This window comes from Macrobrachium nipponense, chromosome 9 (genome assembly GCF_015104395.2).
Source record: "Macrobrachium nipponense isolate FS-2020 chromosome 9, ASM1510439v2, whole genome shotgun sequence".
Taxonomy (NCBI): domain Eukaryota; kingdom Metazoa; phylum Arthropoda; class Malacostraca; order Decapoda; family Palaemonidae; genus Macrobrachium; species Macrobrachium nipponense.
Genome location: NC_061110.1, coordinates 77,518,953 through 77,539,705, shown reverse-complemented (window position 1 = coordinate 77,539,705; position 20,753 = coordinate 77,518,953). Strand labels below are relative to the sequence as shown.

The 20,753-nt window shown below is 37.0% G+C and overlaps 2 protein-coding genes across 2 annotated transcripts; both read left to right on the top strand.

Moving 5' to 3' along the window:
- Window positions 1-2,548: 2,548 nt before the first annotated feature.
- On the top strand, window positions 2,549-7,497 carry LOC135218622 (uncharacterized). Its single transcript, XM_064255059.1, has 4 exons — window positions 2,549-2,705; window positions 5,835-6,177; window positions 6,304-6,438; window positions 7,362-7,497. The coding sequence occupies exons 1-4, from the start codon at window positions 2,624-2,626 to the stop codon at window positions 7,393-7,395; spliced, it is 594 nt and encodes a 197-aa protein (XP_064111129.1). The 5' UTR covers window positions 2,549-2,623; the 3' UTR covers window positions 7,396-7,497.
- Window positions 7,498-7,706: 209 nt separating this feature from the next.
- Window positions 7,707-19,609, top strand: LOC135218105 (uncharacterized). Its single transcript, XM_064254251.1, has 5 exons — window positions 7,707-7,751; window positions 7,927-8,139; window positions 12,603-12,783; window positions 18,122-18,204; window positions 18,846-19,609. Exons 1-5 carry the CDS (start codon window positions 7,707-7,709, stop codon window positions 19,110-19,112), a joined length of 789 nt encoding a protein of 262 aa, XP_064110321.1. The 3' UTR covers window positions 19,113-19,609.
- The last annotated feature ends 1,144 nt before the right edge of the window (window positions 19,610-20,753 follow it).

The following is a 20,753-nucleotide window of genomic DNA, read 5'->3' as shown; positions in this document are numbered from 1 at the left end:
CATTTGTTAACTTTGGTGAGAATGTTTGTGTACAACGTTGCGCATCGCGCTCGTCATTTGTTTGTGAGGTTTGTTTATGTTGTGAGCGGGAAGGACAAGCGATTGGAAACGTTGTAGGCACTTGTCAGGTTGGGACTGAGAGGTAAATAAACACCGTTTTCATGTCTGCCTTTGATTTACCCTGCCACACTGGTCTACACGATCAACAAATGGTAGCAGAGCGTGGTTGTGGCAGGAAAGAGGGGATTGACAAGTACTAGTTTAGAAGATAGGCTAAGACATCGTAAACATGAGTAGCATCTGCGAATGTGACGGTAGGCTGGTATTGCCAGTTTTCGGTGCTGATAAGGGCTACTATGACCGCTGGAAACAAGAGCTAAACATCTCCCTCATCACTAAACATCTCCCTCACCACCAGCCACTGCATCACCCACAGCAGAGTCAGCACTTACCTATTCTTTATGAAGTTGAGGAAGAAGAATAATACTCTCCACCTAGCTCAGATGAGGAGTAATGTGAGTATAGGTCTAGGTTCTTTAAGTTATTTAGTCTAAAGAAAACTGTTCCGTGGCAGAGAAGGGAGGGAGAGATGAAGAGGGGGGTTAAGAGTTTTTACATATAATAATAATAACGTACAAGTTATAGAATTGCCTCCGTCGCGGTACAATGCATCACCATACTGCCTTAGTTTTCTATTTAGTTCTACATGTTCTTATACCTCTTGCAATTTTTGCAGAAACTTATTATTAGGGGAGGTAGTACTCCACTGTGATCACAACAGATGTAGCCCACAGCGACACAGCTTACTACAAAAGGTTGGGGACCACTGCATGCAGTACGTAATAGATTTTAAGCAGTAATGATTAAATTTTGGGTGAATTTACATGGAATGACCCATATATATATATATATATATACAACAGTTTCATCAGTTGTTATCACTAGCTGTAAGTGATTGCTTTTTTATGTTTAACAAGGAGGTATATAAACAGGTAGACGGCGTAGCAATGGGTAACCCGTTAGGACCAACACTAGCCAATGCTTTCCTAGCTCATTATGAAGAGGAATGGTTGAATGAATGTCCCGAAGATTTCAAACCTATGATGTACAGGCGATATGTCGATGACACATTCTTAATCTTTAGATCTAGTAACCACATTTCACTCTTTTTAGAATATTTGAACTCAAAGCACAGCAATATCGAATTCACTTCAGAAACCGAGGCAGAAGGAAAGCTGGCCTTTCTTGATATACTAATCAGCCACAGTGAAAACGGATTTATCAACATCTGTTTATAGGAAACCGACCTTTCACGAGTTTGACCACCAAAATGTCCTCATTTATTCCTGTTCAGTTCAAGAGAAATTTGATTACGACCTTAACATCGAGGGCTTTTAATATATGTTCAAATTATGTTAATATGAACCTAGAGTTTAATTTCATCAAGCAGTGCTTATTTTTGAACGGTTTTAGCAAAAGTTTTACTGATACGTATATAGGAAAGGAGCTTCAAAAATTATTACTTCCAAAACCTACAACTGTCACTGTCAACAGAGCAGTTTAGTGTATTTTCCCATCAGGTTTCTTGGAATAGGTCCTTTAATGTTAAAAAAAAGAGTAACAAACTTTTGCATGAATTCTACCCACAAGTAAACATTCGAGTAATATTTAAGCCTAAATCTACATTACAAAAATTCTTCAGGTTCAAGGATGTGATACCAACTGAACTGCAGTCAGCTATTGTGTATAAGTATAAGTGTCATTGCTGTAGTGCAATGTACATTGGAAAATCTAAACGACAGTTCAGGGTTCGCATCTTCGAACATCTCGGAAGATCTGTTAGGACCAAATAGGCCATTAAGCAAACCACCATTTAGTGCCATTCGTCAACACTCTGAAGAATATGACCATCCTATCAATGTAGCTTCCTTTTCAGTCCTTACTTGCAGAACCAACGCAATGGAGCTCGGAGTGGTTGAGTCTCTATATACCATAAGAGATAAACCCTCCCTTTGTAATAATGAAAGGTCTGTTGACATGCTGTGTTTTTAGATTTTAGATTTTTTCTGCTCTCTTTGACAACAAACAATGTATTTCTCTATATTTTAAGATTTTGCTGCGAGTTTAGGTTATTATGTCTTGTAATTGTGTAATTTTATATTTTATTTTGCTTCGTTAATTTTAATGTAAACTTATAGTAACTATGTAATTTTATCTTATTTTGCTTTGTTTTAATGTAACTTATATTACGTCATTGATTTTAATTGTAAATAATATTTCATTATAGATTGCCCGATGACGGAGGTAAAGTAAATCTCCGAAACTAGTCGCAAATAAAGATGCTCTTCATTCAAGCCCTGTTTTTAATTTTATTATATATATATATATATATATATATATATATATATATATATATAGAGAGAGAGAGAAGAGAGAGAGAAGAGAAGAGAAGAGAGGATTGAGAGAGAGAGAGAGAGAGAGAGAGAGAGAGAGAGACGAGAGAGAGAGAGAGAGAGAGAGAGAGAGAGTATATATATCTTCATTCATTTATATATGATGTAGAGGTGCTGTTAATTTTATAATTAGCTTTGTGATATTAATATTAGGATCTATTACAGACGTAATGGTGTCGACGTGGGGCATTGCCGAGGTTTCTGCTTGGCTTACAAGAATAGGATTACAAAAATATGTTCAAGCTTTTGTGGGTAAGTCCTTCGCGTGAACAAATAAGAAGTGTTTACTTTTCAGCAAACATTTGTTTTTTTCCTCAATATTAAACTATTGAAGTACTTGCCTAATATACTTATTGACATAAAACCAAAATGAGTGCATCTTAAAATTCTGCCTCCGACCATATATCACATGATGCAAAGGTTAAGGTCAAGATCACAGAAAAACAAAAAACAAACTTTTTTTCACACTAATTCACGGTAGAATCATCATATAGCTAGGTATTAAACCGAAACCAAAATGTGTCTTTCAATTCTGCATCTGACCTCCTTGGCGGAGGTTTGTTATGAGCTCTGAGGGTTTTTTGTTTTTTTTTCTTGTATTTTGTCACAATCTTTTGCGTTTATTTTTTCAATACTGTTTTTAAAATTGTAGTTCCATTGATCAAAATAACAACTCAACCTCATATACAGTTTTTGTTTCTTTTTAAATTGATTAGTAATGTTACAGAACCGTAATTAACTTTTCTTTTTACAGATCTGTAGAACAACATAATGCCTAATGTCAAAGCCCATCCACTTCCTGGCCCATTTTGTAGTTTGCCAATTTACAGTTTTTGTGAATACACTACGCACTTACAGATATTTCATGAACATGAAAAAAGGTTCAAAATCAATTGCCTTGATCCTGATTGTTATAAAACCTTTACAAGAGTGACGCCATATAAGCGGCATAATCAAAGAAATCATGCAATAAAAGAATTCTTTGACTTCCCATCAATTAGTTCTCCAAAACTTGCAGAATCAAACATAATAAACAATGCTGAGAAGCCACAGCATGAACATACTGGGGAAACCGATTCACCTGGAAACAATTGTGGTGAAAGCCAAGAAGGTGTGAAGGGGGATTTTACAAAGCATTTTGCACACTACCTCTCAGTAGAACACATGCTACCAGACAATTTTGCAAAGGTCTCTTCATTTTCAGAGCTAGAGTTTTTACTGAAATTTCATTGGTAAATTTACATTTAAACAAATGGTTAAATCAATGTTTCTTAGAAGAACATGGATGTTACCCAAAGAATTTTCAAACATACAAAAAATTAATGGCTCAGGAAACAATGTTTGATGAGGAGATAAATGCGGTCAACAGTATGTTCAAATTAAAGAACTTTGTTATATCAAACTTTACTTATGTTGCACCACGTACATATTTATTATCTGTTCATGACAGAGACTCCCACATATTATTATGTCCTAATAATTGATATGCTAAAAGCATTTCTTTTAAGGATTGATGTCCACAACAGCTGTTATTAAGCTTCACATGTACATAGATGAGTTTGAACTCTGCAATCCAATTGGTGCCAAGCGAGGGGACTACAAATTGACTGCAGTGTATTTTACGATTGGAAACTTGCCTAAAATCTACAGAAATAAAGATACCATATTTTTGTGCTTACTAGCTAGGCATAAGTATTTGAAATTATATGATCGCACATACCAAGCATTGTTTGAGCCATTGTTAACAGACTGCAAACTCTTTGAAAATCAGGCCTTTGAACTTGAGTATGAATCAGGCTCTAAAAAACTTGAACTTGCGCAGTATTGGAGGTTGTGCTGGGAGAGCATTTATCTTCCCATCTGTGCTGTTTTCAGACATTTTAGTTCAGGGTCCTTTTGTAGATTTTGTTCTATAAAATACTCTCAGTTCAGGGACACATTATGCATATCTAAACTTAGAGAAAGGAATAATGCTGCTTATGCCAATCAAATCAAGTTCATCGATGATGATGCAGCAGATGCAGCTATATATGGCATTAAGCATAGATGTGCATTCTCTCAACTAAGTTACTTCAAAGTTCCTGAAGCATTTCCTTCTGATATAATGCATGACTGCCTTGAAGGAATCATTCCCCTCACAGTTGAACTTGTTCTTAAACAACTTTATAATGAGAAGCTTGTTACAGTTAAAGATTTGAATGAATCCCTCCTTCACACCAGGTTACCTGTCAGTGATAAGACTATTTCTTTTTCTGACAATTTTTCTAGAGGTGGTTGCAAGATTGTGGGTAAGGCTTCACAGAAGTTAGAGCTTTTTCTAATCTTGCCTCAGCTTGTTGATCTTACCTCTGAGGGGAGCTCTGCAGCATGGGATGTATGGATTTTATATTCAGTCCAGTTATTGAGAAAGATTCTCTGCCATTTTTAGGGAGCTTAATTGAATCCTATCTTCTAAAATTCAAGAGTACATTTGGTCCTGGTAATTTAATACCTAAACATCATTTCATGATGCACTTTCCATCACAAATAGAGAAATTCGGACCCCTGAGGAATTTGTGGTGTATGAATTTTGAGGCTAAACATCAATATTTTAAAAAACTTATTGTAAATACTAGGAATTTTAAGAATGTAACTCAAACACTGACTGAAAGACATCAAATGAAAGTTGCTCATGCACTTGCATCTACATGTTTTTTGCATGAGGGAAAGGAACCACACTGCAGTAAAATATATTGATGTTAACAGCTTACCACAATCTCTAAAAGTTGCACTTCAAGATAAGATTGGTAAACCATTACCTGACACAGTTAAAGTTGTAAATTGTCTGAAAGTTGATGGCATAGTTCATAACATTAATTCAAATGCTTGCTATATTTTAGATTGCATTGATGAAATTCCATGTTTTGCACAAGTCAAACACATAGTATTATTGGAAGATGAGTGGTATTTTTGTCTAAAATTGTTTTTACCTCAGAAGTATGAGATTGCTCATGCATATGAAGTTGAACCTCAGTCAGTTTGGATTATTGTTCTCCCTGATTCTTTACTTGACAGTCACAAACATAGACTTTACAAGAAAAATCAGGTAACATATGCTTATTGTATATTCTTTGTCAACAAGTACCTCCAATACCTTAAGTAAGATTATGAAGCCTTCGTTTTTCTCTCTTTGGAACTGAAAAATTATTTTCTGGGCTCAGTTCGTGTTGCTGCGTGAAATAATCCTTAAGTTCATTATTTCTAAGGTAAATGAAGCTAACGAAAAGAAAAATTATTATATGTGCATGTTTTTTTAACAGTAATGTACAGTTTAAGCAATTCACAATGTGGATTTTTGTACCAAACCGTTTAAAAAGATTGTGATTATTTATATTTCATTAGACAATGAAATGGAAGGGCAAGACATTTTGGACATTAGTGAGATGATGATTGGGAAGCTGATACCTCCAATGGGAAAACAGCTCCTTTACTTAAGGGAGCAGGCTATTTTGAAGTGCTCATCTTCTCCCTCAAAGCTGGATGCCAAACCTGGAGCTGAAACGCAGTCACCTCCGACAGGAAACTCATCAGAAATAACTTCTACCCCAACAAGCAGTACATCAGGAATAACCTCTAGGCCGAGCAGTACGTCAGGAAAACAATCACCAACTTCCCAGATAGACACTTTGTTCACTGATGATGAGGAAAACCCTGATGAACTTTGGAATGATCTACAGAATTACAAGTGAGTTGCTGCTCTTTATAACAAAAAATTTATTTCTGGGCCCCTGCACGCTTTTTTGAATGTATGCATTACCAGAGTGGCCTTCTCTTGATGCTCACCACATATATATAATTTTTGACATTTCAGACTGCCTCTATTTTCACCATGCATAAAGACCATCTTGCAAACAAGGAAAAGTCCACGGGATTACCTGCCTGGGACTTCAAACAGAAGGGCAGTCATCAGGGCCCTTACAGATGATCTAGTAAAGAAGCATATTGTGTAAGTACCTCATTCTTTATCTATTTCATTGCTTTCATACCTTAAATGCCCCTGGTATATTATGTTATCCCTTGCTCATATATTGTCTGCAACAATATTAATTAAATTTCAGTGTATTATTAAACATTATAGTTTTGTAATCTCTCAGCTTATAAATAAAAATAATATAAAGTATGTATATACTTCACAGCCTGCAATATTGTGCAGGGCAATAATTGATTTTCTGTGACTTGTTTCCTGTTCATAATATAATAGTGTTGGGTTTCTATTCAGGACACTGTCAAAGCAAGGATACACCAACCTAGTGAATGCCCTGTTCAGTGAATATCCACACATTGGAGACCCTGTGAGAATGTGTACACTGTTATTAATGTTCACTATGTAATGTCCATCTCACCTGTGTTTGTTGTCCATTTTTATTTACTTGATCAAAGCATAAGTAGCTTTCTAGATTTAGCGTATGGAAGTATAATGTTAAAGTATGCCAATATATTTTAACTTTTTTTTATTAACTATTCTGTAATACATGTTTGTTTGCTTGTGGGGAAAATAAGTAATTCATAACACTCACCCTTCATTATACCCCTTATGATATGTTTGATCACTGGAAGTACTGTATCTATCTGAATTTTTTCACAAATCTCTGCATGTTACTAACTGTGCAATGGTAAACTTATTTATATTTATTGTTTCATATTCTCTTTTATACATAAAGGTCAATAATCAGTATGTACTAATTATTACAATACAGCCATCTGGCATTTTCTCACCGGCTGCTGAACTCAAGGAATTATACAAACTTTATCTCTCACATGGTTTGTTTATATTTCTAATGTAAGTTTATCTTTTAAGATATAGTGTATCATATGTGCACTGTACTAAACTACAGCATATTTATTCTAAGAGCATTTTTTGTTCAACAGAAATGTTGGAGGATGTCCCTTCGTACCAAGATGAAAAATATTCGAATGCCATTAGAATTGAATAATGTGCAATTTCTTAAAAAAAAAAATTTGGTTGCCTAGGGACAGGAGGTCGTAAGAGGGTTGCAGAAACAGTAGATGAAGAAAGGGAGGCTGTTAGAAAAGACAGAAACTTAAGGTACTATATTTTTTATTTCTATTCCTGCCTGCTTATTTATGATTAAGGTTCTGTTCGGTTTGGTTGGGGATAGTTCAGAGGGGGGGGGGGGGGGGGGGAATTTTAGAAGAAAATTAGAAGAGAGAAGAAAAAAAGATAGAAAATGGAAGAAGTTGAAGATTAACAGAATGGGGCCAACCTATTTGCTCTTGTCAGTTCATAATTTGTTTGGTGTAATGGGACAAGGGCTCATTCATTCTGTCTTACTTTCATATGTCTTGTTGCTTCCGTACTCCAGGCACACTCATTTGCAGTTCTGGTTGCTCACATTCTTGAGATTATGGTTAGTTATTCACGATAATGATACTTCATATAACCACTCTTTAAACTTTTTTATTTATTTTCCAGATTGATTTAGAAGGACCTGGGGATGATGAAGTGACCACACTCAGCCACATAGATATTTTAAAGGCTGAATGTCAAAAAGAATCACCTGATCTTGCTATGATTGCAAGAAAAATGGAGAGGACATTTGCCTTCAGATGGAAGAAGATCAACAATCCAAATTTGTCTGTGGAAGACATCCTCTTAGATTTTCCAGCTCTAAGGGAAAGAAATTTTGTAAGTTTCATTGTCATCATCTTATTTCTGATGTTTCTTTTTTTTAGGAGGGGATGTGAAAGATTGTGATTTATCATGAGTTTTGTTATATTACATTTATTACTGATAATATCATACTTCACATTATATAAAAAACCTTTTTTCATAGACAAAGCATTGTTGTGGCAGAAGGAATAGAAATTGTCATTACAAGTGGTCCCCCCGTATTCGCTGGGGATGCATACCAGACCCCCCCGCGAATAGTTAGAATCTGCGAATGTTTGGAACCCCCCTCTAAAAATGCTAATAAACTCCTATCCTGAACATGCAAACACCATAGTATCCCTAAAAAGACCATCCTTCATTAAATATACATAAAATATCCTATTATGGTTCATATTAATCTTTGAAATATTATTAATACTGTTTTAAAGTAAATCTTACATTTTATGGTTATACATAAATACATACTATGTACGTACTGCATGACTTAGTTACGTTTGTCAAAATAATTCAGTCCCCCATAAGTATTCAGTCATGCACATTTTCTTTCATATGGTTACTATTTGAGGCATTCATTTTCTTTTTACAAGGGAAACAATTATATGTGAAATCACAAGCGATTGAGAGAAAGAACAAAATTTGTATGAACATGAAACAATTGTTTTACGCTAGTACAACATATGTAAACAGGGTACTCACCAGTGATGAATGTTGATTAAAGATGATGATGATGAATTAACCGTGCAGTCCGATGAATGACAATGAAGATATGACTGCACAGCTAAGCAGAGGAGTTACATATCCTCTGAGGGCGCCTCTTCACCTTCAGGAGGCAGTGACTCAGGCGATTTGGGAGGCACTTCTTCAGGCGATTCAAGAGGCACTACTTCAGGTGATTTGGGAGGCTTTGGAGGGTCTTTCTTCGTTCGTGTGATGAACATTGTGATTGGCAACTGCTGCTGTTGCTTCTTCATGGTGGTGAGAGCTTGATTATAGGGCTCCAATGCTGTGTCTAGAATATTAGAAAATTTCAAGGAGCGCTCCATGTAAGGATCCCATGTTGCGACAAACTCCTGGAGGTCGTTTACCATTTTTTTAACTTGGGACAGGCATTCCAAAGTCAGGCCCTCCTCCTCCTCCTCCTGATCCCCTCCTGAACCTGGAGTGTCTTCTTCCTCGCTGGCGGACTTCATCAACTCTTCCAAGTCCTGGTCGGTAAGGGGGTCAGAGTGGGCATCAATGAGGGTGCCGACTTCTTCCTCCGTGATGTCGTCAAAGCCCTCACCACCAAGAATTTTTGCCAACTGGACTGCCTTATTAATGGCTGAATGCTGGATTTCCTGGGGAGAAAAGCCTGTATAATTATGGACGCAGTCTGGCCACAACTTACTCCAGCAGGCATTCAGTGTCTCCTTCTTCATGTCCTTCAACAACCGGTCAATGACAGACAGACACGTGGCAATCGTGAATTTACGCCAATAATCTTTCTGCGTAAATTCACTGTCACAATCCATTGCATCAACAAGGTGCTGGAGGGAGTTCCCGGTGTGAGTGCCTTGAAGGCACGGATGACGCCCTGATCCATAGGCTGGAGGAGAGAGGTGGTGTTGGGAGGAAGGAACTCAAGCTGGACTCCCATTATCAGCAAGACCTTGAAGTTGATGTCCAAATCGGCCAGGTATTGCCTAACTTGAGGAATGAAACTCTGGTGAAACCAGTACTCCGTCAGGACTTTGGTGATCCAGGCCTTGGGATTATGCATCCAGAAGACGGGCAGTAACGCCTTGTTCTTGTTCTTGAGTGCCCTGGGATTTGCAGCCTTGTAAATGAGGCCTGGTTTCAGCATGAAACCAGCTGCATTCCCGCACATCAGGAGGGTCACCCTGTCCTTTTGTGCCTTGAATCCGGAGGCTTTAGCTTCATCCTTTTAAAGGTACGTCCGGGACGGCATTTTCTTCCAGAACAGGCCAGTTTCGTCCATATTGAACACCTGTTCTGGGCGATATCCTTTCTCCTGGATTATTTTCATGAAGGCCTCCGGATATTTTGCGGCTGCCTCTTTGTCTGCAGATGCAGCTTCCCCATGTAGGGAAACAGACTTTAGATGGAACCGGTGGAACCATCCTTTGCTCGCCTGAAATCCTTGGGGAGCTGAGGACTGTCCCGGTTGTGGTTCTTCTTCTTCGTCTTCCTCTTCAGGAGCTGGTTCTCCAAAGTCCAAGAATTCCAATGTCCCTTCTTCATCGCCTTCCAGTGCCTCCACATCTTCGGCTTTGGCTTCCTCTTCCTCACCACCTTGTGAAGCAGTAGGAGTTGATAGCAGCTGGTAGATCTGTCGTGCTTTTTGGCGTATGATCTTGGAGTCAAGGGGCACGTTCTTCTTCCTGCAGTCCTTGATCCAGAACGCGAGTGCAGATTCCATTTTCACGATGGTTTTGTCTCTCTCTGTGAACACAGCCTTTGCGGTGCCATAGTATGTCATACTAACACTTTTTCTTAATTCATTTTCTTTTTTCTTTATATATCCGTGCTCTCATTCACTTTGAAATGGCGGCCGACTGCAGTGTAACTTTTTCCCTCCTTCAACATATCGAGAAGTTTCACCTTCTCGTCAAGCTTCATTACGGTCTTCTTTCTTTTAGCTTCTTGGCCAGAAGCCTTAGAAGGAGTAGGGCGCTTTTTAGGGGCCATTTTCGGTACGATGTACTCAGATATTTGCTGATACGCACAAGAGCTTAGCGTTAACGTTCACGTATTCCTGTAAGTTTCTGCGCAGTGAGGCTGCTCGGGTACTGGATGCGCGATACCCACAATTCCATCTCCGCGAAATGGGGCCAGGGTTCAACCAATCAACACCAAGTGTACAGCCAATGAGCGACAAGGAAAATGAATGTTGCTCCTGGATTGGCTGCTGTGCAGACAACAGCCAATAGCGTTTTAAATATCATTTCGTTTGGGTACTGCTCTAAGAAGGCGTCACGGCATCATTTCGTTTGGGTACTGCTCTAAGAAGGCGTCACGGCATCATAAGATTTGTTTATCTGCGGAAAGTTGGCTTGGGTAGAGCATCTTTTAAGAAAACCCGACTTTGTTACCGACATTTTGCTGTGTTTATAGGAAAGTATTACAGAAATGTAATATTTGAAAATTAATAAAGCTTTTTTTCATCATAAAAATGTATTTTGTCACAAAAATATACTCATTATGTACATATGAAAAATACACGTACATATAGGTATTTAATCATTGTCTTACGTACTTGAGATATGGTCTGCATACTTTTATTATCATCATAAAACAATTTATGTATGTACATACATGTCATATTTAGAAATCATCTTAAAAATTTCATAAAATGTACAGCCTGCACAATGCGTACCCAATTGACCCAATACGTATGTATGTAAGTTCAATGGCAGTGTTGCTAAACTAACGCGTTTCACGCTAGATCTGGAGTTTTCAGATTTAATATAGCACCATTGTTTTCCAATTTGCGCGGTCGCGCAATCCTAGAGATTTTTATGATTATCTAACGTGAAATTTGGCTTGTTATCGAAGGTAATGGACAAATTATTAATAATATATTAACACAGTGGTGCTTAAAAATCTGCCCTGATGCCAATTTTACAAAAACAACACCTGTCACGTGTGTGACACACCTTTGAATGTCTTTGAGACAAACCCAAAGGCTATAATTATAAGATTATAGGGGTTGTTTTTCATTTCCAGGTACTGCTTAAATCACCTTCCTACATCCGCCCTGCCCTTGATCTCTCTCTCTTTTCTACATCTTACAGTTATCCAAGTGAGAGTTTTTTTTTTTATGGGATAACATAGGCCCTCCAATTGCTTTTTTATCTGGAAAATATTTATTTTGTATACAATTGCCTTTTCTCGGCTGTGAAGTTGATGTCTATCCGTGGCTGTGAGATGACCAGGAATGACATGTAAGTCAGTGTCAAAGTAACTCTACACTTCAGTCAGACCAAAACTTTGTTGCCATATCATATTCAAGCAATACATATTCCGTTATTGTTTCTTATCTATCATTTTGTGAGAGAGAGAGAGAGATGGCTGTACGTATGCGATTGTTTATTTTCTCAGTCGCCAAACTCACTCTGTTATGCTTTATTTCATATTATCTTGCTCACCAATTTATACCTACGATATTTTTATTCAATTCATTACATTAAGATTTATAAGGAATGTCTAATAAACAGAATAACCATATCATTATGAAATGTCCATGTACGAATAGTAAACACATAAAAATTTGCATCCGCGAATAGCCGGGGATGACCGCGAATAATTATGTATATGTTCCACAGAGAACCCCGCGAATGGGCGAGTCCTTCCTCGAATAATTTCTAGATAGGTTCCAAAGAAAAATCTGCAAATATGGGGGGCCCACTGTAATGCTATTAAACAAATATTTTTAGAAAAAGTTAGATTGCATAATTTGTAACGCTTTATTATTTCAGCTTGCAGGGGAAGCTGAACGTCATGGTATTTTCAAGCCTCTTTGGAATACCTACCTAAAGTTACAGACGTCATTGGTCGAGTTAATGAAGTATGCAAAGTTGCGCTCCAAAAACTACAAAAGACACTACTCAGAGTATCAAGAAGGCATGGATAGCACTTTGGATGAAGATCAGAGAACTGGTAAATATCATGAAAAATATTTTGTCAATTTAAAAATAACTCACGCTAACTTGAACTTACCCCATCAAGTCAGAGATGTGATTCACAAAGGTGTCAGCCACTGTTCTGTTACCACTCTTGACCAGTCTCTTACTGTTAAACCCCCCCCCCCCCCCCCACACCCCCCCCCCCCCCCCCCCCCCCCCCCCCACACATATAAAAATATAGATATATAATATATATATATATATATTATATATATATATATATATATATATATATATATATATATATATATATATACAGTAATACTTTGGGTTACGAACGATTAGTATACGAATTTTTTAACTTACGAAGTGACGCCCTCATTCTGGAATACGAATTTCACTTGGAATACGAATGCGCGAATTTCTATCATGGGAGGCCGCCTGCTTTGTTTACATTGGACATCGGATGAGCGTGGGATCTGCGAACGCATTTTTTTCGGCCAAAACTTAATGCCTGCTTTGTTTACATCGGATGAGCGTGGGATCTGCGAACGCATTTTTTTCGGCCAAAACTTAACGAGGGTCACGTGACTTCCTCCCATGCATCCCTTGACCCGTTTTAAACCATAACTCTTTCACTATCTCGCTGGCGTTAAGATTGAATGCATCTGTCCGTGATACGCTCTCAAATTTGCTTAGTGATTTGCGCACGTGTTGTGTTTCCGTGATAGTGCTTATACATTATTATTACCCAAATACTAAAGACAATGGCTCCCAAGATGACGAAGGCAAGCAGCAAGAAGGAAAGCATAAGAAAGAAGGAGATGATCACAGTCGAAATGAAGAAGGAAATTATCCAAATGCATGATGAAGGCGAGCGCGTGAAAGACATTGCAGCATTCTTCAAGCGGTCGCAATCAACGATGTGCACTATTTTGAAGAAAAAGGAAGAATTAAAGCAGTAAAGCATCAAAAGGTGTCACAGTATTGACGAAACAACGGCCTTATATTCTCGACGATGTAGATTTGCTCATGGTTTGGATAAACGAGAAGCAGCTGGCAAGAGATTCCGTAAGTGAGAGCATCATTTGCGAAAAGGCTCGTAAGATCTACGAAGATTTGAGTAAAAATGAACCAGGCACATCTGCAGACAGTGAAAAAGACAGTTTTAAGGCGAGCCGTGGCTGGTTCGAGAATTTTAAGAGAAGGACTGGCATCCACAGTGTTGTTCGCCATGGTGAGGCTGCAAGCTCAGATACGAAGGCGGCAGAGGCTACGTAAAAGTTTAAAAGGTCGTGGATTCCGAGAATACCTCCCCCAACAAGTCTTCAATTGCGACGAGACAGGGTTATTCTGGAAGAAGATGCCCAGGAGGACGTTCATTAGGCAGAAGAGAAGGCACTTCCCAGTCACAAGCCCATGAAAGACCGTCTAACCCTACTGTTTTGTGCCAATGCAAGCGGGGATTGCAAGGTTAAGCCTCTCCTCGTGTATCACTCAGAAAATCCACGCGCCTTTAAGAAAAACAACGTGCAGAAGAAGCTGTTGCATGTTATGTGGCGGTCTAATACCAAGGCTTGGGTGACAAGGATCTTGTTCGTCGAGTGGATGAACGAGGTTTTTGGTCCCGAGGTGAAGAAGTATCTCCGGGAGAAGGATCTCCCATTCAAAGCCTTACTTGTGATGGACAATGCTCCTGCCCATCCTCCATCCGTTGAAGAGGACTTACTGGACGAATTCAAGTTCATTTAAAGTCAAGTTTCTTGCCCGCCAACACCACTCCAATACTCCAGCCCATGGACCAGCAAGTTATCGCCAATTTCAAGAAATTGTATACGAAGGCTATGTTCCAGCGCTGCTTTGAGATGACGGAAGGCACCACCTTACCCTCCCTCAGAGAGTTTTGGAAGGATCACTACTCTGTTTACAACTGCCTCAATCTGATTGACAAAGCCTGTCAGGGAATCACCAGGAGAACCCTCAATTCTGCATGGAAGAAACTGTGGCCCGACTGCGTTGCTGAACGAGATTTTTGATGGGGTTTCGAAACCGTCGAGAAGGGGGCAGTTGAAGACGAGATTGTATCCTTGGGCATGTCCTTGGGGCTGGAGGTTGACACGGACGACATCGAGGACCTCCTGACTGAGCATGGGCAGCAGCTGACGACCGACGAGCTGTTGGAGCTACACAAGAGCAACAGAGACGGTAAACGGAGGAATATCTCATCTGAGGAGGAGGGGAAGACGCTGCACAGTCGCTTCCTTCGAGCGAGATCAAGGATTTTTTGAAACACTGGGAAATTGTGAAAAGTTTTATCAAGAAAAATCACCCGAATAAGGCTGCGTCAGGGCGTGCAACAAATTTGTTTATCGATAATGGGGTGGGTCATTTCTATAAAATTTTAAGAACAGGCAAAAGCAAGCCTCCATAGAAAAAATATTTTTTCAAAATTGTGAAAGACAGACACAGTGTCGCGTAAGCGTAAAATTAGTGATTGTAGTGAACGGTGCTCTCTAGAGAAAGAACAGAAAGTCTTCCAGAAGTGTTCACGGAGGAAGATTTCCCCCCCAAGACCCTAACCCTCTCCTTCTCACCCTTCCCCTCCTCCCGTCTCCGTCAAACCAGCAGCCACACTCGCCAAAGGTAAAGTTCAGGTTTTACTGTGCATGCATATTAAATCTAGTGTTTATATTTAATTTCATTCTTCAATTTTTATAATATTGTAAGGTTCCTACACGAATTTTCAACCTTAGTGAACAAAAATAAATGGAAAAATATGAATTGAAATGGTCATTCATGGTCGGTGGAACGCATTATTTGCTTTTTATAACATTCTTATGGGAAAATCCATTTAGGTTACGAATTTTTTTAATTTTTTAAGTTACGAAGCAGGTTCTGGAACGGATTAAATTCGTAACCCAAGGTATTACGTATATATATATATATATATATATATATATATAATATATAATATATATATATATATGTATATATATATATATATATATATTATATATATATATATATATATAATATATAATATATATATATATATATATATATATATATATATTATATATATATATATATATATATATATATATATAAATTATATATAATATAAATATATATATATATATATATAGGAGGCCATTCTGGATCAATTTTGTTGAAGTCTACAGCAGTTTCAGCATTGTTCTTTTTATATGAAGTTTTCTCAATTTTCCTTGTGAGGGCACAAAAATCACCATTAAGTTGGTTAAGTATGTTTCCAAAACTCTTCTCAAGACATTGAACCTAACAATAGGCCATCTTCAGGAGAAGTGGTTCTGAAAAAGTTTGACTTGAGGTAGCAGACAGGTAGGTATTTATATCTGGTGGGGAGGTGAGTGGCCATGGGTTTCAGCCAATTTTTATAGATGCTTTAAATATACAACAGCTGCTTGAGTCAACATTGCCATCTAGTAGAAGAAACCCTACCCCAAGCAGTGGCTCAAGTTAGGAATTTATCTATATACCTTTCTGATTGGCTAACAGCTTCTCTTGGAAATACTGTACTGAATTTTCATTGGATGAAAACATTTCTGGGAACTTCTGAGAATCCTGAATTTCATTGCTGAAACAAACCAATGTGTAGCGTTTTCACTTCCCCACCAGATATAAACGCACCTGCCTGTCTGCATGCTACCTCTAATCATTCTTTTGCAGAACCACTTCTCCTGAAGATGGATGGCCTATTGTCAGGTTGAAAGTCGTTCTGAGATATTGTTTAGGCTAATATTAATTCATCTGTATTTTATGCATGATGTTTTTCCTTCTTTTCTATATATATATATATATATATATATATATATATATATATATATATATATATATATATACAGTGGGTACCTCGAAATACGAAAGGCTCAACTTACAAAAAACTCGAGAAACGAAAGCAAATACGAAAAATTTTACAGCTCTACATACGAAAAGTTTTCAAGATACGAAAGGTTGTTGCTGTAAAGTCCGAGATTCGCCCGCCCGGACCACCAAGAACAATTTTAAAACTCCCGCGCCGCCAACTGAGTAAACTCGCCACCATCTTCCCGCTCTCCCATTGGTTCCTGATGCTAGTCACATTATAAGATCCTGCTCTCTTATTGGTCAGCATCTACCCCTTGTGCTTTAAGTATTCTATTGGTAAAAGGATGCTGTAAATTGAAAAACTTATTCATGCAATACATTTAATAAAAAAAAAAACATTAGGTAAAGATAGAATAAAGAATAGAAATGAATGGTTATGATACTGTTTGGTAGTTTCAGTAGTTGAAGAGAGATAATGAAAATTTATGGCTTACTGTGTACTAGGAAAGGTGATTGCTTGACGATCGTTGGATACTCGTAGTGCTGGATGTAAACAGAAGTTTGGGAAGCTTTTTTTTCTTTTTTGTTTATTATAGTTAATGGTTACTTAATAATTATTTGAAATGAGTACATGCAATACATTTAATAAAAAAAATTGTGAATTAGATATCATAAAATTTAAAATAAATCAGACTTCTATCATACGTATTTTTTAGAATTCTTCTGTTTTAATATTACGTTACGTATATGTTTCATTATAGCTGTCAGTAACTCGGTATCTCCATTAGGTAAAGATAGAATAAAGAATAGAAATGAATGGTTATACTGTTTGGTGGTTTCAATAGTTGAAGAGAGATACTAATGAAAATGTATGGCTTACTGTGTCCTAGGAAAAAGTGATTGCTTGGCGTTTGTTCAGTACTCGTAAGACGGTAAGAGCTGAATGTAAACAATCGATTGGAAGGTTTTTTTTTTTTTTTTTTTTTTTTTTTTTTTTTTTTTTTTGTGTATTATAGTTAATGATTAATTAATAATTATTTGAAATGAGTACATACTGATTATTTATACATTTTATTGGCATATTCTAAGCTTTTAGCTTCTTAGGTTTAGATGTCAGAATCATAGACTAGGCTACAGTAGCAACCGCTAACATAGGCTAGGCTTATTGCTAAGGGACATATGCTAAAGTCCTAATATATGCAGTAAAAATGGGGTTGAACATTACATGCAGTTGAATATTACTCAAGTATGTACAGTATTTTGCCTTTTTGGAGTCATATTTCTTCCGTCGGATCGGCGTCGTAACCCTAGAACATGTGTTTTAGGCCTGGAAATATAATTTACTGGGGTGTTTTTGGAGGGCTTGGAACGGATTAGTCATTTTACATGTAAAATGTGGTCCAAGATACGAAAACCTCATGATACGAAGGGCGCCTCGGAACGGATTAATTTCGTGTCTCGATGTACTACTGTATATATTTAGTATATAACATTTAGACACACTAACAAATATTTTCTTTTCACAGATTTATGCGCACGGTTTGCTTTGCAGCTCCTGCCATCACTCTTTAAAGAGAACGAAGAATATCTTCTAGTTCATTCACAAGAGGTAACCCACTGTTATTAAATTGCATAGTATTATTACTGTTGCTATACATATATTTCATCATTTTGTGTATATAACATGTCGAAATATACTTTCATCTTAAAAATTATTTCTGCTAGACCAGAAAGGCAACCAAAACTAGTGGTTACCTAATATATAACTCTGTATCCCAGCACGTTCCACAGTCTAAAGCGTGTAACCAATGCTATCATTAAATAGCTATATAATGCCATTAAAATATCTTGCCTGCATAGAAAATTATTACCTTTACCCCTCATGTATATTATAATTATTATATATAAAGCATATAAGCTATTAGTCAATATGATATATATATAATATAAATATACTTTCATCTTAAAAATTATTTCTGCTAGACCAGAAAGGCAACCAAAACTAGTGGTTACCTAATATTAACTTGTATCCCAGCACGCTTCTCTGTCAAAAGGTGTCAACCAATGCATTCATTTAAATAGTATTAATGCATTAAAATATCTTGCTGAAATTATTACCTTTTCCCATTGTATATATATATATATATATATATATATATATATATATATATATATATATATATATATATATATATATATATATACTATACTGGTCAGTTTACACAGTTTCTGATACAGACTCCTTTTCAGGATATAAAATCTCCAGCTCCAGTCCTCACCTTTCAAGGAGGAGATTACCAGCTTCACATTAATGGCAGCTCTGTCTTTTCTAGGAAAAACTCCAAGTTCACAAATGCTTTTGAATCAATGTTTCAGTCCTATTTTGTATTTTCATTGGAATATCCAAAACCAATTGAAAAAACTTTGTTATTCTTGGAATCATATATATTTCAACATAACTGTAAATTACCTTCTTGTGTTTGTACATGGGCAGAAAAAATTGGCATGGGGGCATAATAATGAGTCTACATGTGGTTGCTTTTCCTTATGTTAGGAATTTAAAATATATGATAATATGCATATTATACTGACTTTGTTTTTTGTAAATGAACTACTGAGATGGCAATTTGTCTGTCCGTCCGCACTTTTCCTGTCTGCCCTCAGATCTTGAAAACTACTGAGGCTAGAGGGCTGCAAATTGGTATGCTGATCATATAGCCTCCAATCATGAAATATACTAAATTACAGTCTTCTAGCCTCAGTATATATTGTAACTGCGAATGTGTAATCAAGTGACTTTTGGCAACAATATAATTGTAAAGTATTACATCTGTATCACACCAAACTTGCTTCAAAATTATAATGTATACATTCATATATATATATATAAATCAGGCGTTGACTCAAGGAAACAGGCCAATCTACATATTTCTTTATTCCGACGTTTCGTAATAACATTTATTACATCTGGGAATCTGTCAGTTAATCGATATAAAATTATAAAACAATTCAAATTTTCTATAAATTACCTTCTTTTCCACACCCTTAATTATGAATTATATAATGATGAAGCAATATGTCATGTTTGGCAAAATGTACTAATTTAGAATTCCCGGTATAGAAAATAAACGCTTCCAATAGCCTTCATATATTAAGATCTCTATCAATGAACAAAATGAAAATCAGAACTTACAAATTAAAAAGGATGATACACAGAAGTAAGAAGGCAAAGAAAAACGAGATATCTTTCAAATTAAATCCTGGTGACAGAAGGAATTTTATGCCTTATGTGTCAGTCTCACACCGGTGCTGTCTCTTGGCCACCCTTTCACCAGGAAAAAAACCGTTTAGAAAAGTTATAAGAATCATAGAAAAAGATCTTTCATATAAATGCAAACACACACACACCCAATCCCCGAAGGAAAGAAAACAAACGATGGAATTCCGCAAGGCCTCTCAACTTCTTGTCCTTTACTTGCTGAGTAAAGAACAAGAAGTCGAAAGGCCTTCCAGAACTCCTTTGCTTCTCTTTCCCTCAGGGATTTGCCCTTTATTAATATATTCATCATTTCCCATATGTTCGTGATTCAGTTATACGAACATACACACACATGTATATGTGTGTATGTATGTAAACCTTTATATATATATATATATATATATATATAATATATATATATATATATATTATATATATATATATAATATTAGTATGAGTGAAATCTATTGAGAAGGCTAAATTGGATAGCCTGCAATATAGATATATTTCATAAGGCACAAAAAGTCAGTAATAAGGGATTTTGACGTAGGAAAAATCTATTTCTGGGCGAGGAAGCCGTGTCGCCCAGTGAAATATGTCTGCTTTAGCACTATTTCTAGTAAAATATTGCTATAATACCAGAGAACTGCTAAATTGGACATGTCAGAAGCTTCTGACTCGCTCACCTATATAAAAGGTGTCGGTATGAAACTGGGGCGAGTGTTAAACACTACCGACAGCAACCCCTCCAATTAGCCTTTTCCTCATCAAAAAGACCCTAAATACGGGGAGCCGACCCATAGGTCACACCTAGCTACCCGTTGAAGGCGTCTGTGACGTCATACTTTTCGATAGCCATATTGTGTTCGTACGTTCGAATATAGCTATTTGTTCTTTTA

Coding starts and splice junctions, on each gene's coding strand:
- LOC135218622 (XM_064255059.1), top strand. CDS start 2,624: ATGGTGTCGACGTGGGGCATTGCCGAGGTTTCTGCTTGGCTTACAAGA. Junction 2,706..5,834: donor ATATGTTCAAGCTTTTGTGG/GTAAGTCCTTCG, acceptor ATATTTCATTAG/ACAATGAAATGGAAGGGCAA. Junction 6,178..6,303: donor AATGATCTACAGAATTACAA/GTGAGTTGCTGC, acceptor TTGACATTTCAG/ACTGCCTCTATTTTCACCAT.
- LOC135218105 (XM_064254251.1), top strand. CDS start 7,707: ATGGGGCCAACCTATTTGCTCTTGTCAGTTCATAATTTGTTTGGT. Junction 7,752..7,926: donor CAGTTCATAATTTGTTTGGT/GTAATGGGACAA, acceptor TTTATTTTCCAG/ATTGATTTAGAAGGACCTGG. Junction 12,784..18,121: donor GGATGAAGATCAGAGAACTG/GTAAATATCATG, acceptor TTCTTTTCACAG/ATTTATGCGCACGGTTTGCT.